The 26,667-nt window shown below is 38.4% G+C and overlaps 1 protein-coding gene across 6 annotated transcripts in view; it reads left to right on the top strand.

The window, feature by feature from the left end:
* The window catches only part of RABGAP1L (RAB GTPase activating protein 1 like), a 444,263-nt gene that overhangs the window by 353,639 nt on the left and 63,957 nt on the right, over positions 1–26,667 (top strand). The window contains exons 1-2 of one of the 6 annotated variants that reach the window (XM_059674309.1): positions 15,863–16,082; positions 17,223–17,944. The exons of 4 other annotated variants lie outside the window; for them this stretch is intronic. In XM_059674309.1, the coding sequence (XP_059530292.1) occupies positions 17,834–17,944 (111 nt within the window). In that variant the 5' untranslated portion in view covers positions 15,863–16,082; positions 17,223–17,833. Of the gene's footprint in view, positions 1–15,862; positions 16,083–17,222; positions 17,945–26,667 lie in introns of those variants that run through there. One more of the 6 variants, XM_059674307.1, reaches the window with a different exon arrangement.

Raw genomic sequence — 26,667 nt, 5'->3', positions numbered from 1 at the left:
GATTTCTTGTACAGCTACTGTGTCCTAGCACTGTGCCAGGTACTTTATTTAGTAATAATCACAACAGACAAGATTTCTGTCCTCCTGGAGCTTACAGGATAATGGAAGGGACAGATAATGCAGAAATAACATATAATCCAAAGTTGTGATCAGGGTTACAAAGGCAAAGAGAAGTGTGTTGCAAGAGAGAAAGTAGTATGGAGCTCATTTAGATTGGGGAAGAGGGTGAAGGTGGTGCCCACGATTCACAGGAGCTAGCCTGCTGAAGAGGCGGGTAAAGTATGCTGCAGGAAATCCTCTTGTTTCTGGCAAAAGAGTAGACTAGATGTCAGTCTAAACCCTCGGTACAGAACCTCTAAAAGTTCTGGATAAAATAATTTTAAAATAGTTTTAAATGTATGGCTGAGTTAATGGGAAAATAAGGAAAAAATTTAGAAGCCACAAATCCTGTGAAAGGCTGAATCTTGAAGTATAAGTGAATTCTAAAACTATGTTTGTTATTTGGGTATTTGCCAGTTCCTGATGGCCTAGATCTTGGGTTTTACCAGGCTTCATGCAGGACACAAAGACATAGGCAAGGCCTCCACTGGGCTTCTCTGTCAGGAGGTGAACTGGGGGAAAGCTCATCCTCTCCAAAGTGGTTCATTGCTTGCTTTGGCCATGGTGCTTGAATGAATGGGAATATATATATATATCAGTTCCATTCTCCCATGGTAAAAAGAGAAATATAAAAACCCTCTGGACTGAGGAAATGCTATGTGGGAAGGCCCCTAGGCAGAAAGGCCGTTGATCTTTTCAGGGAACTGACAGAGTGAGCAAAATTAGTGCTGCAGAATGAGTTTGGAGAAGAAGCCAGAGACCAGATTCTTGCAGAAGCTCACAGGCCTTGTTTAAGATTTTTTATTTTATCCTAAGTACAATGCAAATCTTTTGAAGGGTTTTCAAGAGATTATCTGACTTCCATGAGAAGTAATAGATTGAGAAAACGTAAAAATAGCCACTTTTAAAGGTAGAAGTAAAGATAATAAAATTAAAGAGATATAAACATATTTTTATGTAGTTAAGCTCATCTTTGAATAAGCCATTGTGTAATGAGAATGAAAATTTATCGTTTGCAGGCTATATCCATTTTATAGTAATTTTTATTGGGAGGTAAATATGTTAAGTAGTAGAATTTTATTGGAATAAATATGCCATTTAAATTTACATCCTTGAGAAATAAGATCTGAGTGTATTTGCAGATAAGGTATAATATTCTGGGAAAGACACTGCAGAGATTGGCTAATGATTTACCAAACCTATTTTCCTTTCTTCCTGCTAATACAGCTACACTACATTTCCCAGTCTCCTCTGCAGTCAGGTGTAGTCATATGACAGTCTGGCAGGGGAATTAGAGTAAAAGTGATGTGCATTTCTTCCTTTAGTCTGGCTGTGTGTGTGTGTGTGTGTGTGGTGTTTTTTTTAAGTTCCCATATTGCTTTCATGTGCTCTACTTCTTGTGCCATTTGGATATTGGCATCCAAACTGACTTGGAAACCACATGTTGAAGATGATAGAATCTCCATCAGTGAGAGTTCTGAATGAAACCCCCAACCCCACCCTCTTGCCAGCCGAACTTCCCATGAACAAAAATAAGCTGTTATTTTAAATCACCAATATTCTGTGATTTTTCTATTTCAGCAGCCAGCATCATGTTAAAAGATGTTAATTTTCTTTCAAGATGATACCAAGAACTTAATTTTGTTCTCATTCCTTTCTTTTCCCATCTTTCTTCTGTGTACATTTGCTGTCATATGTGACGAGGCAATTTGTGTAGATTAGGATGTTAGGAGGTTTGTACAGGGAGTGAGGGGATTTGATATGCTTGAGGCATGAGAAGAGTTGAAGGATTATTTGCTTCCTACTCTCTATGTAAGATAACTCTCCCTTTCCTTCTGTTTGGCCCATTAATTCATTTCAAAGATTTTACTCCTGCAGCTATTTATTCTCACCTGCTAATAGCACCCTCCTTGCAAATTGAGTTGATGAAGACCTTGATCACCTCTCCCTTCCTTGCCTAGTTTAACAATCACGTATAATTAAATTTACACACTGTGTATTAAAATAGTCATCAAATCAACACGGAGAAATATCTTTTCTCCCTTTAGACATCCAATAATAGATGTCACAGGATTTCTCATGGTAAACACTTGGGAGAGATAGAAAATATGTCAGAATATGTGCATATCTCTAGTAGGGCATGTTGAAACCAGAACAACCCCATCTCAATCTTTGGCCAATGGATTAGCCAGTTAGAGATACTCTTACATTGTTTTCTGATTATTTATTTATCAGCTTATTTGTCATCTGGACCTTATAACTCCTCTTGAGGGACGATAGGAAGTAAATTCAGTTTTTCATAAACATTACGTATAGAGAAAGGGGAATCTTACCATGTTTTATTAGCAAAGGCCTTTCATTGTAAAAAAGTAGATTATTCCTGTAGAAACCATGTAAATTACAGAAGGGAATTATGACCAAGAATATGTTTTGGGTGAATAGCTGCCAAGTGCCCATCTCTCTAGGTGATTACTATTCTAAATATTTTTCCATTAGCTAGTTTCAGCTTAGGAAATAGATTAGACCCTTAATGGCCTAAGCAACCAGGAAATGAGTGATATATTTATAGATTCCACCAGTGAATTTGAAATAAAACTTCTTGCCTATTAAGAATCCTGACTGTAATACTCAATGTAAATGCTTTTTAACAAAATGATTTTTCAGTGTTCTCTGTTTCTCTCCTATCCCAACCCCCTTGAAGGTCTGATATTCTTAATAAAGAGAATAAATTACCTAAAATCACATTTTGAGGAAAGCCTGATTTTTCATTAAGTGTGGGCTGTCAAATTACCATTGAGTTTAGGTCATACGTTTTAGTAGTAGAGACAATCCATTTCTATTTTGGGAGTCTATAGCAAGTCTGAACCGTGGACCTCTCCGATTGGCCCCATTCAAGCCTGCAACTTCTCCAGACTAAAAGGTGCTGAAGAAAGCTTGTTTCCACCCGACTTAGACCTGGGAGTTTCCTGTGCTCTGTGGAAGATAGCATGACTGTGTCTTATACAGGGGCCAAAGGTTAGACAGGCTCTAGCTTTCATTAGGGCCCTTAAATATATGCGATTTTTGTCAGTTACACATCAATAAAGCTAAAATATGAAAAGAATATTTAAATGTTCTGGTTGTAATCTATGAAGCAAAGATCATGTCAAAGTAAAAATAAGTTCACAGATATTAATCAGTGACTCATTTATTGATAATTTTCATAGGGTCGGAGGCAGCATCAACAGGGTCTGAAAACCTAGAAATTATTTTTAAAAGTCTAATGGTTACAAGTCAATTTCAGATTAAAAAAAAACACTGCCCCATAACTTTAATTTACTATATATCCATGGTTCGCAACTCAGGGCAGTTTTGTCCCCAGGGTACATTTGGCAAGGTCTAGAAATTTGGGGGTTGTCACAACCATGGGGGATGGGTATTACTGGTATCTAGTGTGCAGAGGCTAGTGATGGTACAAAACATCTTAAGGTGCAGAGGACAGCTCCCTACGATAATACAATTACACTTCCCAAAAGTTTTGGTGCCAAGTTGAGAAACTTTTGTATTTGTGACTCTGTGACTCAATTTAAGAGTTCTAGAATTTCGAGTGTCTACTCATGTTTAATTCTGGTAGGTCTTGAAAACAAAATGAAGACCATTAAAACTCACATCTTAACCATGCATATCATTACAAACTGCTTGCTTGTTCTTAGCGTTTTACCCCTCTTCAGACAATTAGATTTCCACAATGGATTCTTGAGTTTGGTCTGAGGCACTGTTATTATTATTATGGGAAAACAAACAGAGAAAGCACTAAAAGTTCTTACTTTTAGTTATGTGTTATGTGTCTGACCTGAGCAGGTTTAAAGATTGAGTGATTCTTTCATAGATAATAATTCTCACATAATGCTTCAAAATGCAGTCAATGACTGCTCAGTCAAAATTGAACCAATCATTAAGTCTAGTGCTATTGTTTTAAAATAAAATAAGAAGCTCACAGTGTTTTGGTTGCAGAACCAACACAAGGAATGGTTACAGACCAGACACATGAATTTTCTTCTCCTTCGTGAAGATAAGATATTCCTCGCATTTCTAGGTTCTTTTCATCGACCATTTATTAAAGCTGACCCTCATTCACCTCTGCATTAAGCTTTGCTCATTGTGGACTTTAAGAAAACTCAGGGAGGAACTGACTGTGAATAAGGGGTTGACACTTGCAACCCGACATCATTTGCACAACTAGCAACATGATATTAAAAATGAAGAAGAGGAGCCCTGACCGGTTTGGCTCAGTGGATAGAGCGTCGGCCTGCGGACTTAGGGGTCCCAGGTTCGATTCTGGTCAAGGGCATGTACCTTGGTTGCGGGCTCATCCCCAGTAGGGGGTGTGCAGGAGGCAGCTGATCGATGTTTCTCTCTCATTGATGTTTCTAACTCTCTATCCATCTCCCTTCCTCTCTGTAGAAAATCAATAAAATATCTATAATAATAAAAGCATAATATGCTAATTAGACCAGACAGCCAAATGACCTTCCAGACATCATTCCAGATGTCCTTCCGGATGACCTTCCTGATGAAGCTGTGGCATTGGGGGCTGAGGCAGAGGCGGTTAGGGGCAATCAGGCAGGGAGGTGAGCAGTTAGGGGCAATCAGGCAGGTAGGCAGAGTGGTTAGGGGTGATCAGGCAGGCAAGTGGTTAGGGGCAAGCAGGCAAGCAATTAGGGGCAATCAGGCAGGCAGGTGAGTGGTTAGGAGCCAATGGTCCTGGATTGTGAGAGGGATGTCTGACTGCCAGTTTAGGCCCAATCCCTGTGGGATCCCTGCGGGATTTGGCTTAAACCGTCAGACGGACATCCCCCGAGGGGTCTCGGATTGTGAGAGGCTGGGCTGAGCCCCCCCCGCCCCCACTGCCCTGTGCACGAATTTTGTGCACTGGGCCTCTAGTATAAAAAATAAAAAAATAAAATAAAACTGAGGAAGATGAGAAATACAGGGTTGGGTGGGGAATTTTCCCTAAATCCTCAATGATAGAACTGTATTCCACTTCCTATCTTTTCTTCCCCACAACAGTTGAAATTCTACAGTAATTTTCTTTTTAGTTATTTACCTTTTTTAAAAAGTTTCCATAATTATACCTAATAGATTAAATGGCACTCCTTTTTACTCATTGAGTTGATATAAGTAATGCCTGTAAAAAGAATTATTCCACAATGTTGTATCAAAGAACAAACTTTTCAGGGATGTAGTAGTTTAAGCAGCATCATAAAGCTGTGGCTTTACTAATTCCATGTTACATTAAGTAAAAAAAAAAATAAATATAAACCAGGGTTGTGACATACCCTGAAACTTGGGATTTGAGGAAAATAACTATTAGAGAAAGAGCTCCATAGAGATCAGTGTTAGTAGCAGTAATTGGAGTATTCTGATCTGATTTAATTTGCAATATTCAAAATAGTTAGGCTGTTGAGTGTAGAGACGAATATAATGATCACTATTGCAATATTAGTATATGAAAAGACCACCCCATTTGGTGCTGATGGAAAACAAAATGTTTAACCACTGTAACCTCTCTGACGGCCTGATTAGCAAGTTAATGCTTCCCCCTTTTTGCTTTTCAAATGCCATTCCTTAATTTTACATTCAATTCATCTTTTTCTGAAAACCTTCTAATTTCATGTGCTTTAGGCCTACAGAAGAGAACGTTGCTTAGCAACCACCAAAATAACTAATAAGTCCATATCCAGTAAAGGCTTGAAGGACTTATTTTAAATTTATATGTTTCTTTATTGACCATTAAAAGAAAAAAAGAGAGAACTCATGGACAACAGTGAGGTGATTGGGGGACAAGGGTGGAGTTGTTTCACTTTGAATTTATTCTAATTTCTGCATTAATAATATTCATATATGTGTTGTTTGTAACGAAAACAAAACAAAAAACACAGTATATTTAGTGCAAATGTCTCTTTTCTCCCATCATCTTTGTACTAACATTGCTCTGTATTCATCATTTGCTTTAGTTATTTGTTTCCAACAGAATACCCTATCAATCACATACGCTGGGTAAAGAAATGTTTTCTATTTCATGAATACAGAATTCCACAATATTGTGTTTTTAATGCCATGAAGCTATTTTCTTTAGAGGAAATAGATTAACGTTTTAGGAGAGGAAAATACTTGGAGATTAAATGGAAATGGTTCATACATAAATTTTTTGGTTGTTGACCCAGAAGTATATGAGAGGAGCATCTGAGCTAAGGGCTTTGGGGTGGGAAGTGGTGCTGCCCAGCTGCCATGTGCTGTCACTTAGTCCTGGCGTGCTCGCTTGTCAGAGGTTTCAGTCTTCCTGCTATGACTTTCAAAGCTTCATTATTACCTAATCTCAGACCTATTTTCTTCATATGCTTCTATCCTGGGGTAAGTAGTGAAGAATCAAAGAACTACTTGGCCATTAGGAGAAGCAAAAGAAATTGTTATTCACAAAAATTAAAATTATCCACAAATTTTTATTAATATTTAATATGTATCTTTATTCAGTTTTACTATATAATTATTTACACATATTTGCTAATATATATAAACATTACCCTACTCTCAACTTTTTGTCTTCCTACTGAAAGGGTTCAAACAAACCTTCCCAAAATATGCCGCTTTGGTATGTGAACAAGTTGAGCTGAAAGCAATTAAGATCCAGCAGATTCAAGAAATACTTCTTTAACTACCTAAAGGAATCTAGAGACGGGGCCTGTCCCAGAAAGACAGCTATCACCAGAGATTACATTTTGTCTGAGTGATCTGTGTGTATGATAGGACAAACATCTGATTACCAGACCATCTACTCTTCTCACCATCCTATGGATTACCCTTCTCCCTGGCCTGTTATCCCATTTCTTCACTCAGGATGGCTTATAAGCATCAACTGCCCAACTTGCCTTCAATCCCATATCTATGGGGCCCCTGTACGTACATAATTAAGTTTGTTTTTCTCCTTTTAACCTGTTTTATGTCAATTTAATTATTAGACCAGCCTAAGTGCAGAGAATAAGTTCCTATACTTCCATTTTAATAATAGGTAAATGGTGGTCATTTTAGTCTTGCAAATCATAATCTCTTATTACATTGCATGCTTACAATTCTCCACAAATTCATGCTAACTTGAATGTAAAACAATAGTTGTATAGCAGTTCTGAACATTTAAAATTTATATTTAAGAACTATATTGAAGATTATAATACAGGATCATTAAGACAAGACAATAAAGAATGAATAGGTAGCAATTTTAGAAATTGAAGATAGCTGCTTGTTTTGCTTTTCATTCTTTTTTTTAAAAAATGTTTTTATTGATTTTTAGAGAGGAAGGGAGAGAAAGAGAGAGAGAAACATCAATGAGATCAGTTTGCTGCTCCCTGCACACCCCTTACTGGGGATGGAGCCTGCAACCCAGGCATGTGACCTGACTGGGAATAGAACCAGCAACCTCTTGGTGCATGGGCTATCACTCAGACAACTGAGCCACACTGGTCAGAGCTACCTTTCATTCTTTATGTATCTTTGGTTAACTGGTAAGCAGGCCTTTTTTCACCTAAACATTTGGAGGTTTTCTTAGATCCCCAATGGACATTTTTAATAAGAAAAATGTATTGCAGAATATGTATGCCCTTAAGTCTAAAGATGGTCATCATATTAGAATTTGCGACTAAAACTAAACCCATTAGGCACTAATATTATCTCTTAAGTTCATGTTTGCCCTAGTTGGTTTGTCTCAGTGGATAGAGCATCAGCCTGGGGACTGTAGGGCCCCGGTTTAGATTCTGGTCAAGGACACATGCCTGGTTTGTAGGCTCAATCCCCAGTAGGGGGCGTGCAGGAGGCAGCCAATCAATGATTCCCTCTCACCATTGATGTTTCTATCTCTCCATCTCCCTTCCTTTCTGAAACCAATAAAAATATATTTAAAAAATATTTTTTAAGAAGTTCATGCTTAATTTGAAGAGTAATTAAAGCATAAGGATTTTAGCTATTTTTCTGATCTTCATGATATTTGAGAGTTATTCTCTGTGACGAAACTATATGACCATTTTTAAACCTGAAATGACCACTTTGGGGGATGATATTTTAAACTGAACATAAAAAATAAACTTGCATTGAAATGAATGAAACTAGGATGCTCTGGGCATTGCCACCACTGCTACTAGGACCACTGTTAAAAAAATTAAAACCTTTTTATTATTTGACTATTAGCCAATTAAGCAATTTACTATTGCTCTTAAAGCAAACAAAAAGTCAGTTTTTAACATCATGGAAGCCACCCTGACAGATCATTCGAGGAATGCTGCCTCCTCAGTCCACAAGATACTTTCCGTTGTAGCAGACTGTTAATATGTGTATTGCACTTGTCAGCAGTTCACCTTCAGTCTTTTCTTTTTCTTTGTTTGCAAATGCCTTGTTAATAATACTGTTAGATGCAGTATGAGTTTTTAGTTCATATTTTCAATATATGAGGATATAATATTAAAGTAATATAATAAGAGAAATACAGAGTTCAGCTTTAAAAATTTAAAAGCTTTTATTTCAGGATTTCCAAATTCAATTTACTCTCTTCTCTCATTCATCTTATAATGAACCGGTTGTAGGTGGGGAAAAACCCAGAACCTCTGTAATCACACATTTCAGTTTTAATCATGGCTCTGACCTTAAGTTACTGAAACTCTTAAGGCATTGGTTTTCTGGTTTGTAAAATGGGAATGATAAGACCAGCTTCATAGTATTGTCAAAACCAAAATATATACGTAGTTAAAGCTCCACCCAGCACAATAGATGTGAAATATGTGTTATTTCTGTCCTCCTTCCCTTTCACCCCTAATTAAACTCAGCTATCTTTGAACTGCAGTGGATTAGTTTTACTGGTCAGGTCTAAGCTTCCAGATAAGCTGCTACTGTTAACCATTGCGTGGGATAGTTCTTTTGACTCAAAGATACAAATGAAAAGTGGAAAATTTTATTATAATACAATTATAAAGAAGGACTATGTATTTCATATGATAGCCCAGAGTAACTGTGTTTTGTTGATCAGGTTACAACAGATGAATATCGTTGTACAACAAATGCTCTCTTTGTTCCCTGTTCTTGTCACAGTGGCTCAATTTAATAAGAGGTCATTGATTAAACTGTTTGCATTGTAGTCAGGAAACTGGAGAGGGCAGCTAAACTAAAGGAGATCCCCTCACTCCCACCATACACCCACATTGCCACCCTTTTACCTCCTCTAACCTGTCTCAATTATTTTTGACAGAAGGCCTTATGTAAATTACCAAATTGCTCCCAAATGAAATCAGACCTGGGAAAATTTCATTGCTCAGAGAACACTGGTAGAGGTTTGGAGTTGTGATACATTTTATTCCACCCCCTGGCTGTTTATGGTTTGAACTAGGCAATAGGGAATGGAGGCCTTGACTGTGTTCCTGTACACGGAGAACATCCCGTCTCATTTCTAAAGGCAGCCGCTCCATCTTCCCTTCAGTGTTTGGTAGATGATCCTGCCCCTGCAGACATCATTTTCATTAATATTGATAATAACAGCAGCTAACATTAATCAAACACTTTCTAGAACCAGGCAGCTTACTGAGGGCTTTGATATGCATTATCTTATTATTCCTCATAATATCAAAAATGCTTTTATTTTCTCATTTTATGGATGAGAAAACCAAGGGGAGGCAGCTTAAGTAATGTGCTCATGTCACACAGCTAGTATGTGGCAGAGTCAGGTACCAAACCAGGTTATTCTGAACCCTGGAGCCCCTGTGTTGACTGTTATACCATGTGTCCTTCCTCTAATGACATAGATGTTGGCTAGACCTTGTAGACTTTAATGACTGCCCTTGGCCTACAGACAGTATATTCCAAATTTGCTGACCTGATATTTGAAACCTACCACCGGTTGATTCAAATCTTCCTTTGAAACCTTATCTCCTTACTGTACCCAACATCAGTTCACCACTTTGGCCAGGCTAAGTTAGTTTTCCCTATAAAAATTTATTTCAGCCCTAGCTGGTTTGGCTCAGTGGATAGAGTGCCAGCCTGCGGACTGAAGGGTCCCAGATTTGATTCCAGTCAAGGGCACATGCCCAAGTTGCGGGTTCAATCCCCGGTGGGGGGTGTGCAAGAGGCAGCTGATCAATGATTATCTCTCATCATTGATGTTTCTATCTCTCCCTCTCCCTTCCTTTCTGAAATCAATAAAGGTATATTTTTTTAAAAAAAGAATCATGTCATCTGCAAAAACTGGCAATTTAAAAAAAATTTATTTCACTTTGTCTGTTTAAACCCAATCCATCTTTTCCATGAAGACTTTTCTGTCTTTAGAGTCTTCATTCTGTTACAGTCCTCCGATCACTGCTTATTGCATTCCTTGGCAGACCTGGTGTATTGTATTGTGTGAGCTGTGTGTATGTGGAGGAGAAACCAGTATTTCAGAAGCTGTGGTGTCTGGCACATGCTGATTTCAGTATATGTTTGCTTACTTCCTTTCTCATCCGTCAGTGATTAGGGGTATGTGCTTTGGAGCCAGACATACCTGTTTTTTAATTCTATCAGTTCCATTTCTAGCTGTAAGAATTGAGTCAAATACTAAGCTCCTCCACACTTTAGTTACCACGTGCATAAAATGGATAATTATAGTACCTAGCTCATTGACTTGTGATGATTAAATGAGATTCTATGTCTAGGACAGTGAATGCTTACTAAAGATTATTGTCATTATAAAAGAATTTTTAAGCCGAAACCGGTTTGGCTCAGTGGATAGAGCGTCGGTCTGCGGACTGAAAGGTCCCAGGTTCGATTCCGGTCAAGGGCATGTACCTGGGTTGCGGGCACATCCCCGGTGGAGGATGTGCAGGAGGCGGCTGGTCGATGTTTCTCTCTCATCGATGTTTCTGACTCTCTATCTCTCTCCCTTCCTCTCTGTAAAAAAATCAATAAAATATATTAAAAAAATAAATAAATAAATAAATAAAAGAATTTTTAGTATATATTAGTCATTATGTTACTATATTACAAATATTACTAGGTGTTCCGGTTAATAATGGCGGATTTTGTAATCAAAGAAAACACGATAATTTCAAGAGAAACATCAAAAGTGCTTTATTCAAAGTAATGTCCATCGCTAGCTACACATTTCCCCCATCTTTCAAATAATTTGTGGATACCATCCCAATAGAATTTTACTTGTTTTGAGGCAAACCATTCAGAGATCCAATTTTCCACTTCTTCGTACGTTTTGAAGTGCTGCTCAGAAAGTGCGTGTGCCATCCATCGGAACAAGTGGTAATCTGAAGGAGCAAGGTCTGGTGAATATAGTGGGTGGGTTAATACTTCCCAGGCAAGATCTTTTAACGTGTCTTTAACTGGTTTTGAAGTGTGTGATGGTGTGTCATCATGAAGCAATATTACTTTGCCGTGTCTTCTGGCACATTTTGGTCGTTTTACGATCAAAGCGTGGTTCAAATTGATTACTGGTATGTAGCAGCCCTTGAAACCCTTATGTTTAATTAGGTAAAGTTTAAGCGGATGTGTTGTGTTTAAAAACAAAGTTCAACTAAGTGAATTTTAAAGATTTTTATGGCTTTATTGAAGGATTTATGAATCGGGCAGCATCCAACCTGGCAGATAGAAAGGAGCTTCGAGGAGCTGTACAGAATGAAGGACTTTTATAAGCAGAAGGGAGCGAGACAAGGAGGATATACTAGGCAAAAAAGCAGAATAGTTATTGCCAAAGTCACTTTCCTTTTTTAGAGGTCTGTCAGGCAGATGACCTAACTAGTGCTGATCAGGTGATTCCTGATTGACTAGTTTAATTTCCATTTCTGGGAGGGATGAAACTTTAATGAAGTCTCTGTTTGGTGACATGGGGGTGGGGCTTAGTATAAGCGCCTCCATTTTGGGTCCAATTGTCTTGTTTTTAACAGTTGACTATGGATTTAGAGTTACAAATGAGGTAAAAGTTGAACTGTGAAAGAGTTGCAGTTACTCTTTCAGGGTCTGGAATCTACCTCACCCTCATTCTTTGTAGTGACATGCAAATGAGGAAGTAAGATACCTGGTATAACTGTTAAGTATTTATGTTCCACTATTTTTTCTTAGTTTAACCTCAGGGATTTTTTATTTTTTTTTAAGAATCTGTTTTTTTTTCCTGAGGTTTTGAATTTGCCTAGCAATTGCTAGGAAAGATAGAAAAGATAATGAGCTGAATGGCTGGAATTTGACATAAGAATAATGGTTTTCTTTACTTACCTTTGCATGATTTTAAAGAGAACTAAGATTTCACTTATCTTTTACTGTTGCCTTTTTTTCCCCTTTGTACAAACTCAGTGTGTGTTACTGGACTATTCTGAAATTCAAAATATTCTGAAAAGCCTTCTTCTATTGATACTTCTATGGTTTCTTATTCTCATTTTATTTTATCTTTGGGTTTTATAATGTGCACTTCTAAGTGTAAATAGAAACCTACTTGAAATAATCGGTTTTCTGTGATTAACAAAGTACTTGTAGAATTTTGTTTTTCTTATTGTTCTTTATCTCTATGTTGATACCGTGAACATTTTGTTATGAAATACTGTTATTTATACTTCATGAATGTTTATATTGAAATAGGAAGATGTGTGAAGATGGGTATAGATGGTAATGTGTGATGATGTTGGCTCTCGGTTCTTGAGTTCAGCAAAGAAAGAATTCAGAGCCAAGAACTCTAGCACAAGAAGATTATTTAGTATGCAAAACAAAAGTATACTCAAAGAAAAGATTCAAGTGGGCTGCTCAGAGAGCTGTCTTGGCCTTTTAGAAAGAAAGTCACAGAGGCAGAAGAAGTGAGCCAGTTGGGCTGTGTTGATTCAGGAAACAAGCTAGGGAGGCAAAGAAGGGCCATTGCAAGCAGGTTCAGGGGGTAGCCCAGGATGTGTAGCTGCTGTCCATTGCTCCCCTGGTTGTGAGTTTCTTGTATTCCCTTAGAGCTTAGGAGAAAGTAAGCAAAGATACACACCTGAAGAAAGAAGACTGGGGCATTGGGGTGTGCTCCAGAGCAGCGGTCACCAACCGGTGATCTGCAGACCACTGGTGTCCATGAAGTCCGAAAGGTTGGCGACACCTGCTCTAGAGAAAGTAGCGCGTACACTGGGTCCTTAGTCTTAAGGGTTTTTAATCTGTTTTCTAAAGGCAGGAATTTTAGGGGTTATCTCAGGGGAGGGTCTCAATGGAATATTCATCTGGTTTCCAGGTAGGCCCTTTAATATGCTGACTCATCAAAATGAGCATATGGGTTCAGGATCATGGTCTCTACTGCTTAATTGGTGCTAGGGTAGGGAGTCATTGGTCATTGCATCTGGTCCTGAAGCCAGACATGGCATAGCTTCATCTGGTTTTGCTGCTTTTCTGGGCCTGAGCTGAAACACAACTGAGGCATATATGTTATCTCTATTGACCAAATCTCTGTCTCTGTAGTTAACAGACCCCTAAAATTACTTGATGCTGATCACAACTAAATTGTCCTGAGGGCTTAATGCTTAAGGGAATGGTAGTGTAAGAGAAAAGGAGGCAGGTGAGTCAGGGTGCTGGAAGAGGCCAGTTTGAGTCAGCCATATGCTCAGTTTCCCCATTCCACTTGCTGAGGAATTCTCCTGGCTTCTTACTATCCTGCCTCAATTAGACAAGGGCCACTCGGAAAGAATGAGCAGTCGCTACAGGGCTCCACCTGTCCCTGTGGGGGACGCAGAAGACTTTCCTGCCCTCTAGACCATATTTCTGTCGTGACAGCTTTGTCTTCTTTTCCTTCTCATCCTGATTTTATGGTTGTTTTGATGTGAATGTTCAACAAATAGAACCTGAGGAATGGGAAAAGGTCCTTTACAGCCACTCTTGCGAGGTGAGATAATTTTTTAATTGGCGTTGTTGTTTTTTAATGTATTTGCTGCTTTGACTGGTGGATAACAAAATACTGCTTTGAAACTGCTTTGCTTTGCTGCATTTAGGGAGACTAAATATAGAAAAATATGCACATCTTATTCAAGTTTTTCTTGTTTTGGTTGTTTCCAAATCTGACACTTGAGGATAAATAGGTTTTCTCTGAAGGCCAGAGGTGGTTTATCAGACTCATACTCATCCAGTATGACCCAGGTATGGTTCTCTTAAAAATAATCCTAGAAAAATGATGGTTGGAACAAAATCAGCTACCTGAGTAAACTCTTTCCATGTGAAAATCTTAAAACAGCACTTCAAAACCACTAGAGATTTCCTTCGTTAACATTTTAACTTGATGAGATCCAGAGGCTTTTGAGAATTATTTCATAGCTGGTTTGGCCTCTGAATAGAAAGACTGTAAAGATTAACTAATAAAAAGTGTAACTACTGCAACCGAGTCCTCTTTTATAGGGAAAAGAGTACTATTAGAAAATCCAAATGAGGGTACAAAGTAGATTGTATTTGTTGAGACATATTATAGCATCTCTGGGGAGTTTCTTTTAACATCTTGGAATAGTGTTTCCCTTTGATTTTATTCTGATAGAGACTGAAAAGGTATTTCCACCTTTAAATTGCCTAAGAAGCCTATTCAGTGGAGGGAAATTGGGCACATTGCTCTTGACTCTTTCTGAGCTGGGTGAAAACCTCTGATCTCTTCCATGCCTCTCATTTGCATGACCACGGGGAAACTGAAACCAAGGGAGGTTAAATGACTTGCCCTGGGACAGACAGCGAGCTAGTCCTGCTAACCAGTGTTGCCAGTGTTGTCTGCTGCCCCTTTGATATACAATCCTCTCCAGGTAAATTTTAGCAGCAAATGGTGTTGTGGGCACTGCACCCTGGATCTCAGGTAACTCCCCACCCCCACTCCCCCTACCCATGTACCATTTTTAGGGGAGTCACTTGGTGTGAAGTAGATGACTGCAGAAACAACAGGGGAGATCAATGGGCCAAAGTTCTCCTGGGAAAAGGCAAAAGAGTAACAAAAGTGTCTTGCCAGGGAGCTTGGGACTGTGTGTAAACATGACTATATGAAGACCACTGAAGTTTGGGAGGGGATTGTAGCTGCTATTTCTGAGACTGCAGAAATGTTTTTAGGAAAGGGAAAATCCAGTACAAAGACAGTTTTTAAAATAGATCATCAGTTTTCAGAAGGTATGCTTTTTGTGGGGACCACATATACATTTCATTGCATAAGAAAGGAATCATTTGAATTTTCCTTTGCATACTCTGAAAGTGAAGTATGGAGGAACAATAAAGGATGCAAATCAAACTTAGAAAGTCCTTGCTCTAGAAAATGTATGCACTGTGGCTGTGACGGAGGACCTCTTGGATTTAGGAATGAAATGCTCTTCGTCTAGTCCTGTGGATAATTAAAAAAATCTTTTTACCTTTTGAAAAATGCCTAATTATTTACCTAAAAACCTTGTGGAATTCTAAAAGGACTGAATTATTTGTAGTTGTTAGTTTCTGTTTGTTTATGTAATTTAAAAACTACCTTTACAAAACCTTTGATTATGTTTTTAAAAATGTTTTGCATTCTTATAGCCCTGATTCCTTCAATGTCTTACGCTTAATACACCACACCTAGACTATTTGATATTGTTTTCCTGGCCCTTTTTTTTTTCTTGGATTATGAGTGCTCTTCTTAAACAGGATCACCTACTGTTACACTAATGCGCTCTCCAGGGCACATTGACAATTGCTTAGGTGAGGTTATAATTCTTGTTTGCCCCTGGGCAGTTGCCAGCAGGGAGTAGGGCATTGTGGGAAGTAGTTTCTTTACCTTCGACAACAGGTGTCTTTGTCAGTGCACCTTATTCAGATACCAGTGTGGAAGCACTGAGTCACTGTAGCAAAGAAAAGTAGGAGAGCAAAAGGGATTGATTGCTTTCCCATCTGGAAAATGGTCTGCAAGATAATGGGAAATCTTCTGATGCACGAAGAGGTTTGCAGAATTTTTTAACGTGCTTCTGAAAAGATAAAAAGGAATTCAAAAGGTATGAGCTACCGGGATGCCTGAGAACACCTTGTCTCCTGACTATCATTTAATTTTTACCTGGTTGGTCAGCGTTAAGATAAATGTGCTGGAAAGATTTTTAATGAAAATAATGCTTAAAAGACAAAGCTGCATTGTAGGGAAAAATAGGAAGTAAAAATGCTTTACTGGTTCCAACTAGCGTCAAACCCAGTTGGAAGTTGTTTTAATCTTGGGGATTAATGTAAAGTATTGCATTTTCTGTTTAAATAAGCCTATTAGACTTGCTTCTGTTTCCTAGCAATAGGTTTCTCCCCACACCCCTTTCACTGGTGTGTATTTAATCTCTAGTGCTATAGCAGTTGCAAGACTCTCCTAATCACATTTACATGGAACACGTACTACTGAAGTGATCATGCTAATCTAGGTGAAGATACTTCAGGAAAACTGGAGAAATAGATATTATAAATTTCATTCTTTGTTTTCTGAAAAGCAAATAAACTTAGACAACATAACACTGCTATCGGTAATTAGGACAAAAAATTGCAACCAGTGTTTGTATTTGATTGTAGACAAGCATTGCCAAATTGATTTCTAAATCTAGCAAATAATGTTTCTCATTGCACTGCAGTGTCATAATCTGTAAACAACAAAGAAGATAATAGCTTAATTATATATATTGGAAAAATTTGGAGGAGCTTTGTCCTCCCTCTTTATTTACTTAATGCTTTTTCCACGGAATTAGCATACATTATACTTCCTGGTAATTTAGGCAGCCTTGTAATGATAGTCACGGGCAGCTTTCGGATTTTCATCTGGGCACATTGAGGTTCATTTACAGTTGCCAACTGTACTTAAATACACTTCAGGTGGCGAAGGCACCAACAGTTCTGGCTATCTGCTGAGTTGGATAATTAAGAGAAAGCTCTGAGCTTAAACATAAAAGATGAAGAGAACTCTTTCTTGTGGGAGAAAAGCAGTCAGTTTAGAAATGAGCCCCTTGTGCTGCTTTCTGAATAACAACAGAAAACAGTTCTCCAAATCAAGAATTCTGTTTAAAATGTTTGTGTTGTTATTGCAGTAGGAGGGAGTATGATTATTAATTGATATTGCGGTCCCTGTTTCATTTTTATGTTTTGGTACTTTTTTTTTTTTTTAACAGAATACTCAGAGGGGAAAAGGGATCTCTTTTTTTTCATACTTAAGGAGATAATTTTTAACTACACCAAGAATGCTAGACAGTCTGAAACACTAAAGGTCACCATCTATTTATTTTCTATAAATATGAAGAAATAAGCAGGAAGAAAATCCTCTTCTCCTCCTAGAAGAAGAATCTTGACATAACACCGAAGAAGATAAACTTTTAAAAAGTTCTAATTACCAAGAACATATTTTAAATCCATTAAAAAATATTTTTCTTTAAGGATATTTTCAGTTAGGAAACACCTTAATTTCTCTTTTTTGAAGTTTAAAGAAGATTTCCGAAAAGTGAATTTTTCTGCGTCTGTGTCAAGAATGCAGAAGGTGTTTACCGCGTATACTTCCTCCGTAGATAAGAGACCTCCCTTGGTTTGCTGCTGGGGGTGAATTGCTAGACAAGCCTGTGAGAGCAGCTGCTGTTTTTCCCCCTTTTATTCCTTCTGGGCTTTTGACACCACCCCCTGCAACTCAGGTGGGTGTGTGCATTGGCACTGAGCTGCTGTAGGATTTTTCCTTGGACAGCGTGGTCTGGAGTTGAGCAGCAGCTGCTGCCTGGAAAGGTCAGCTGGCAAGATGATGGAAGAAATCTCCATTATGGTAGCCTATGACGCCCACGTTTTCAGCCAGCTGCACGATGAAGACTTCCTCACTAGTCTGGTGGCCATCAGCAAGCCCCGGTCTATGGTAGGTGGTGCCTTGCACGCTGCTCTGGGGCCGGCTTTTTCTTTTCTGATATGATAGTTATACTCCTACAGCAATTGGGGCATAGCTTCCTGGGGATCAAAATTAAAGTATTGCTCTTGGCTTTGTGTTACAGGCCACAGCAAGGGCTACAGGTTCTCAAAGATTTATTTACGTAACTAAGCATTGTTATATCTTACAGTACATTTCAAGTGTCTGAGGAGTAAAACTTAGGTTAATGCTTTTATACTTAGTGAGGTTGATACCGTCACTTTGCCCACATATATTTGCCTTGTATGAATGCATACGATTATTAGAGCTAACTTCATTTGCACACAAATAATTCAGTCTTTTTGAAGTGGAACATTTTTACCATGAGCCATAACATTGACATTGAGAATTGAACTAGTATTTAAAAATAAAATAACTTTCAGAATCTTTACAGTATTACTAAGAACTATTATGAAAATGACGTCTAGTATAATCTTGGACTTAATATTCTGTTGTTGTTTTTACCGTTCTCCAAGGGTCTTATTAGTGTGCCTGTCCCGGCAGAATAGAAAAATGAAGTTTTTCAAATGTTTGTTGTTTCTTCTCTGTAGATATTCTTATAATGGCTACTGAGTTTAAGATATCAGTGATCCATACCGTTTAAACAAGCTTTCTTTACTATTGTCATAACTTCTTATTCATTTTTTAATGGTTCTCTTCACAAAAATAGTACTCTTTTGAAAGAGTATAGTACTCTTCTGAAAGAGGATAGTATATCATAACAGTTATCTTACTAGTTTGAAATCCTGACTTTCTATTTTAAGGCATATGAACATTAAACATATAATATGGCAATTTCTTCAAACAATAAATTGCAATGAAAAATTAAAGGGGACACTCATAGATTGATTTTAAAAGACTTAAGGGTTATATCAACTAGATGCAGTTACTGACCTTGTTTAGATGCTGATTTGAACTATAATAAACATCTATAAGGTAATTGGGGGAAATTTGGCTACTAATTAGCTATTTAGTGATATTAAGAAAATTTTTTTGGTGCAATAATTATATGATTATGTTAAAAATGTGGATAAAACTAGGTGACTGTGTTGATAATTGTTGAAACTGGGAGATGAATACATGGGGATTCTCTATACTTTTCACTTTCATAGCTATTTTATAGATGGGGTTTAAAAGAATAAGCAGGACAAAAATAATAGCAAAACAAATACAAAACCATGATATACTTCTGAAAGTGTTCATGTATAGAAACATCTAGCCTACTTTGCATTCTTTTTAAAAAATATCTTTCTATTGATTCCAGAGAGGAAGGAAGGGGGAGAGAGAGATAGAAATATCAATAATGAGAGAGAATCATTGATCGGCTGCTGCCGGGGTCCAACCCCAGCAGGTCCAGGGGTCCCCAAAGGTGTGGACGGAGTCGGCGAAGAAGGAATGACACGGAGACAGCGTTCAGTTGATCAGCAGCCTAGCCAGGATCTCCAGCCAAGTTCTGGTCTGGATCTCCAGAGAGGTTCTGTTCTGGATCTCCAGCGAAGTTCTGGTTAGGATCTCCAGCCAGGTTCTGTGTCCATGTTCTCTTGCTAGGTTCTCCAGGTTCTCCAGCCAGGTTCTGTAGCCATGTTCCCTCGCTAGGTTCTCCAGCCAGGTTCTGTCCAGGTTCTCCAGCCAGGTTCAGTAGCCATGTTCCCTTGCTAGGTTCTCCAGCCAGGTTCTGTCCAGGTTCTCCAGCCAGGTTCAGTCACCAGGTTCTAGTCAGGTTCTCTTGCCAATTTCTGTAGTCAGGTTCAGTCCAGGATCTTTTGCCATGTTCTCTCCAGCGAAGTTCTTCTGTCTCTAGAGAACGTTCTGTGTAGGTTCTGTCTCTCTTGGTTCTGTCTTCTAAGTCCTGTGTCTTTCTGTCTTGTTACATCTGTATTTATACCAGTTGATTCAATCCTATCAATCTCTATTACAAAGGTTAGGGCGTTTCTTATCTCCATTCCAGGGAGTAAAGATTATGTAGCTTAAGCATGATTGTTCGTAGTTAAAGTGATTAATTACCCGCCTGGCACTTAGTTGAGAGGTTTTATTCCCTCCCTAACTTCAGGGGAAAATCCCTACCTGGGGAAACAACCTTTCTCAGAGAGGAGACCTTGGTTAAAACACAAAGTGCCAAGAAGGTGAGCAAACATTTTAAGAACAGTATGCCATATATGCCAGGTCCTTTGAAACAGCAAGGATGGACCGGCTCCTGGCAGGCTGCCTCCTGCACGCCCCCCATTGGGGATTGAGCCCGCAACCCAGGCATGTGCCCTTGACCAGAATCAAACCTGGGAACCTTCAGTCCGCAGGCCGATGCTCTATCCACTGAGCCAAACCGGCTACAGCTACTTTGCATTCTTTTCCTATTTAAGATACATAATCTATTTTATAATTATATGCAATATATGGAGATTGTTACCAACAACCACAATAGAAATACCAAGTCAGGATAGGGGAGTCCATGGTTGTGGATAATCTTTAAAACACATTTTGTCCATTGATTTCACAATATTCCGCCATTAATACTTATCCAAAGAATTCAGAATTCTATTTTATGTTGTTCTGATGGTCTTGTCAAGATGCTCTTATGGGGTCTGAGGTGAGTCTTCAAAAACTTGTAGGAATTTTCCAGGCCAAAGGGGAGATGAAATGAAAACAGGGAGAGGTAAAGTGACAGAGTGGAGAGGACTGAAGAGGCTGAAGAGCTAGAAAGTGACTGAGTTACAGGGAGCATCCTGTGCTGAATTAAGTATAGGACCTTGTGTGGTGTGTGTGCACACATGCCTGCAGGAGACAGGAAGAGAGAGAAAATGAATGAATGAATTAATATTAATGTGTTTACCGGGAAACACTCTTCCATTTGTAGGTGATATGAAATATATATATATATATATCAACTTAAGCTCCCCAAAGGGGACTCCTACTCCTACTCCTAAACCTGGAGCTTATTTGATATGAAATTCAGCCACTAATATGGAATGCCTCAGAGGCATGTTACACACACAAAATATTCCCCTATATACCAAACCTTTAAATAATCTAGATGTTGGGATGTTGAATTTAAGGAGACAGTTAATTTTTTTAATCAGATTTGAAATTTAAAAGAGTTGATGCGTATAGCCTCTTGGAGGTGATACTTGGTTTGGGTTCATCTGGAAAGATATTACTAAAATTATGCTAAGATAAAATATTTATCATTTGCCTTTGATTTCATGTTGAATTTCTTTTTGCTTTGTCTGAGATGAACCCTTTAAATTGTATGAAAAAGATAAATATTCAGATTTTCTAGAGTATAAAATAAAGTTCTTCTCTTTCTGACTTATTACTGCATTGTTAAGCAAATGACATTCTTGCTAACATTCAATCCTCTGGGTTTAGGTTGACTATCACAAAAAAGTTTTAGAGCTATTTAGAAGTTTATGTAGTACAGGATTAAATATCTTTCTGTATTTGCACTTTATTTCATAATGTGAGATATCTTGATTCCTTAAACGGTAAAAATCCCATTAGGTATAGTGGTTTCGGTGTGGAAACTGAATCTTTTCTTGTTCTTAAATAGCCCTGTGGCTCTCTGACATTTTAGATGGAGACTCATAGTAAAAAGTACATTTCAAGTCATTATACACACAAGACTAAAAGAAAATTTTAAAAAAATAATACTTTCTGTTGCTGCATGTGATGTATTGAGGTTCTTTTCTGTTGTATTTAATTGTTTAAAGGCTAGTTATGAGCCACTAAATTGATTTGAGAAATATCTTGACCCACACTTTTTAAAAATGTGGCTATATCCTATTGATTCTTTAAAAATGAATGACAGTGCAAGAAATTCACAGTTCCCTTTATGCAGGTCCCTGTAGACAAGTCACAGATAAGTACAAGGATAAGGAAGCCAAGCAGAACTTATCTCGTCTTCCAGATCATGCACACTCGCACAACATGAGAAATTGCCCAGACCAGTATTGTATTTACTAAGATAAACTAAACTACACTCACCACTAGCAGAACTTAAGAGCTTTAGCATTCCAGCACGAATAAGTTGGTATGTAAGAGGAAAATCCAGTATAGTCAGAATGACTCAGGGGACATGTAGAAAGGTGCCTCATTGGACAGTATTCCTGCCTCCCCTTAAATCCAACAGATTGCTTTTCTTTGGTTGTTTACTAGCTGAAATTATCTGGCTTGCATTTTGAGACAAAATTGTGGCGTCCTCCCCCCCACTATTCTCTGCTCTTCCCCCCCATTCTCACCTCCTCCACCCCCATCCTCCCTGCACCACAAGGACCTTTAAATGCAGCCAGAACCTCTCACACAGGAGTAATAGCAGCTAAAAGAAGAGAGTCCCTGAAGTTTTCCTTCTGATTGTCTCTGTGTGGAATGGCCAGCATTCTTCTCTATCACCTCCACCATTTCCAGTTATTTTCATACCTGACAGTATAAATAAAGGAAGATCATACCCGTTACGTTTATTATGCATTCCAAAGGAAACTTTGAATATGTGTTTAAATTCAAAATGTATGATTTAATGTTAGAACAGTGAGCAAGCATACTTGGTCAAGCTCTAATATTTCGGATTAAATGTTACTTTATATTCTGAATTAACTTTTTCATCACTAAGGTGGTTAGGAAGGGAACATTGCTTTCTCATGTATATTAGTAGAGGCCAGTATGTAATATTACAAACACTTCAGGGTTATTACAATGTTCTGTCAAGTAAGAGAGAGAAGCAAAATAAATATTTATGGGAGTGATGTTTGCTATCAGGATAGAATGAAGTGTAGAGTAATTACTGCTGATTGAACACTGTGGAAGAAGTCTTCAAAAGGTGGTGATAGAAGCATGTAAGTGAGGTTTTGGTTGTTTTTTTTGTTTTGTTTTTGTTTTCACTATATTCCCCCACTGAGTCTTGGCTGCTACAGTCAGACAGACACAAAGTGCAAGGACCCTTTTTCTTGCATCTGCACTGGAACCTTAGCATGTAAGTGAGGCTCTGAAGGCTGCCCAAGTGCTTGACGCCCGTAGAAGGGAGTAGGTCCTTTCTGAGCAGGGGGAACAGCTTGTGCAAAGGCTGAGAGGTTACTATTTTGGGGGCTTTAACGTTACACAGTCCTCAGTTCACATTTTGCATCTGTGACTTCCTGGTAAATTACTTAATTCCTCTAAGTTCACTTTCTTCATCTGAAAAGTGAGGGACATAGAATTAACTTGCTGGATTACTGTAAGGATTCAGTGAGTCACATATAAATAGCACAGAGAAAGAGTTTACTAATCGTCTCCCCTTCTGACAAGGGAAGGGCTATTCAAACTGTTTGGGCAAGGCCTAAAGGAAGGAGTGGGCTGGGTAAATCAGGCACCATAGAGATGGAAGAGGAGGGTGGTGGACAAAGGAGAACATGGACTAGCTGGGTTACCCTGGCATATTGCTTTAATCAGGCAATCACTATCAGGATATCAGTCCTACAGGAAACTGGAAGCCTCCTGTCCTAAAGATGGTACAATGGGTCTTAGGTTGAGTCTCAGGGTGGTGGGAAGGCAATGTATCAGTAGGAGGGATTTATATGGGCCAAACTATCAGCTGAGTAGATGTATCCATTACTGCAGCGATAATCTGGCAGTGATAGACAGACAGCAGCCACATTGCCCATGGAAAAAAATTTAAAGGGCATTACCACAATGCAGGAGGAAAGAGTTGACAAGTATCTACATGTAGGCCCTTGACAATGGCAGTGTGAGTTAAGAAGTTAGTCCACACATGCTGGTTCTGTTGGTGGATACATACGGTAGTATTACTTAGGAATAAGCAACCGCTGATCTACATGAGAAGAGAAAACGATGGAGAAGTTGAAACTTACTGTAAGCTTCTCACCCTATAAAATTGGAAAGATTGTTGTTGTGCCAACTTGAACTGGAAAGTTGGATATCAAGAATGGAATGGAGAAAAGATGGCCCATTCTGGCTTTACCATGTTCCACATCTAGAAATGTTTCCTCAGTGTCCCTGTAAGATACTTGGTGTTCGGTGGTTAGAACACTGTCCCTTAACAAACGCTGTTTACTCAGACTAACATATCTAGACAGCGTTGGTAACTGACAGATACCAAAATAGCAGCACTGTGCCAGTAAAGGAAGGGAGATGAGGGTTGAGCGTTGTGAAATTTCTTCCTCCTTATTGGGTTGGTACATGGATTTCACTTAGCATGTCAAATTAAAAAATAAATCCAGAGCAATTCCATTGCCAGAGATGAGAACAATGAAATCAATACGGTTACTTCTTCACTGGATATACATTTTAAATATTGATTAGAAGAAAACATTATAAAACCAATTAAATTCATTCATATTTTAAAAAATGTTATCTGGACAGTTTTATTCTCATTGTTATTTAGCATGTGCATATTTGGCAGTATTTAATAAATTTCAGTTTAGTACAAGGATCCAACTCTCCCCTCAATTGGCTTATCAGTTCTGATATGAGTTAAGGTTCTTACGGTTTAAGTACTAAAATCTTGAGCTATCTTAAACTAGAAAGGCAGTTTATGATATGGATATGAAGGTGTGTCCCTTTAAACGCAAGGGCAGGAGTTCAGCTAGGCAGCAGAGCTGGCTGTTACTGGCCAGCATCCAACAGGTCTCTTGCCATCTAATTAACTTCTCACTTTGGGTCTCTTATTTATCTTCCATTCCCCGAGTTCGCTGCTTCTTCATTCCCAGGGCAGAATATGGATGACGTATAGCATTCAGAGTTTCAGCTCTGTCTTCTGCAGAGCGGTAGTTTGCTGCCTCTGAATCACAACTCAGATTCCTTGGAGAGAGTCTGACTGTGCATGTTAGGTGAGGCAACATGGTGTCGAGTGGAGCAATGATGAGCACAGACTCTGAAGCCAGACTGGGTCAAATCCCACCTTGCCATCCTCTAGCTTTAGCTCACTGACTTTCTAAGCTTCATTTCTCTCGTCTGTAAGATTGGAATTATGTTAGATAAATGCACCTTATAGGATTGTGAGACTTAATCATCCTATATAATAAAAATCTAATGTGCAAATTGACCGAACGGTGGAACGACTGATCGCTATGATGCTCACTGACCACTAGGGAGCAGATGCTCAATGCTGGAGCTGCCCCCTGGTGGTCAGTGCACTCCCACGGGGAGAGTCGCTCAGCCAGAAGCCAGGCTCATGGCTGGCAAAGTGCAGCGGCAGTAGTGGGAGTCTCTCCTGCCTCCACTGCAGTGCTAAGGATGTCTGGCTGCCGGCTGTCAGTTGGACATCCCCCGAGGGCCCCTGTACTGCTATAGGACACAGGCCAGGCTGAGAGACCCTACCCTGAGTGCACGAATTTTCTGCACTGGGCCTAGTCTAGTTAATACATATAAAGCACTTAAGACTACCTAGCACATAGTAAGAGGCATATGTATATTTGTTGATATTATTCCACACTGATTCTTTCTTTACAAAATCTTAAAATAAAAGATTAACTTTGAGTAAGACTTTATAAGTAATTCACTATTCAGAAATTATGTAGGTTGTTTTGCTAATAAATATGAAATCATTAAACTAGCTTCTATGATAATAATTAGAACTTTTTTACGTTTAATCCTGTTTCAGATATTGAAAAATAATCTTTCTCTACTTGATTCTGGGGGTGAGGTTAATTTGTAAGTTAATTCAAAATATCTGTTTTATGAAAGATTTTATAGGAACAGTTGACATGAAACATATAATACATTAAATTTTTATTTTTCTGCTTTATAAAATCATAGCTTGTTCGCCATGATTGAAAAAATCTTATTCTAGTTTTTGTTTTGTTTTGTTTTATGCCCATGTTTGTATTCAATTTAATAATCAATCAAAAATACTCTGCCTCTGGGTGCTATAGTATCATTTTGGCCCTGGGAATCCAGGTGTGGACAAGAAAGACATATTAATTCTGAATCTTATACTATTTAGAGGAGAGGTAAGATACAAATATTCTAATGATATCATTTATCTACTAGTGCTCAGTATTATGCAGAGACTTAAAATGGAGTGATGTCATCAAAAGTGATCAATTGAAGGCTCTATGTTGGATAGTCAGTGAGGGCCTCACTGGTGTCATTTAAGATCTGAATGATATCCAAGAGAAAATCAGGAAAAAGAATAGCTCAGGCAGAGGAAACCTCTGAGAGAAAGGCCCCAGAGTGCTTACAAGCTTGATATTTAACAGGACAGTGTGGTTGGAACACCAGGAGTCAGGTGCCAGCAGTGGTAAGACATGAGGCTGGAGAAGTTAGCTGCTGACTGTGATGGAGGGCTCTGTAAGTCAGCAGAAGGCATTTAGGGTTTATTCCTTACATGATGTCCTTGCATTTTAAAAATCTAATGAATCAGATTTTAGGTTTGGTTAACAGAAATTTCAAATGGTTAGGTTTCCAAAGAAGGCAGTAGTAGTACATTAAAAACTTACCACAGTGCTCAAGCTCAGTATGAAATCAAATTGTAGCATTCAGACTCAATACTAGGATTACAAGTTGGCTTATAAACAGGATTCACAACAAAAATAATACTAGCTCTGATTATTTTAATGCCTCTCTGCTGGTTCAGGACATGAAGCATAAAAAATACTACATACTAACTAACTTAAACACTTATTTTAACTTAAAACATAAATGCATATTTATTATCAACTTTATTATAGGGCTCCTAACGCTCTTTCTTT

Source organism: Myotis daubentonii, chromosome 18, assembly GCF_963259705.1.
Source record: "Myotis daubentonii chromosome 18, mMyoDau2.1, whole genome shotgun sequence".
NCBI classification, from domain to species: domain Eukaryota; kingdom Metazoa; phylum Chordata; class Mammalia; order Chiroptera; family Vespertilionidae; genus Myotis; species Myotis daubentonii.
This window is presented reverse-complemented; position numbering and strand designations above follow the sequence as displayed.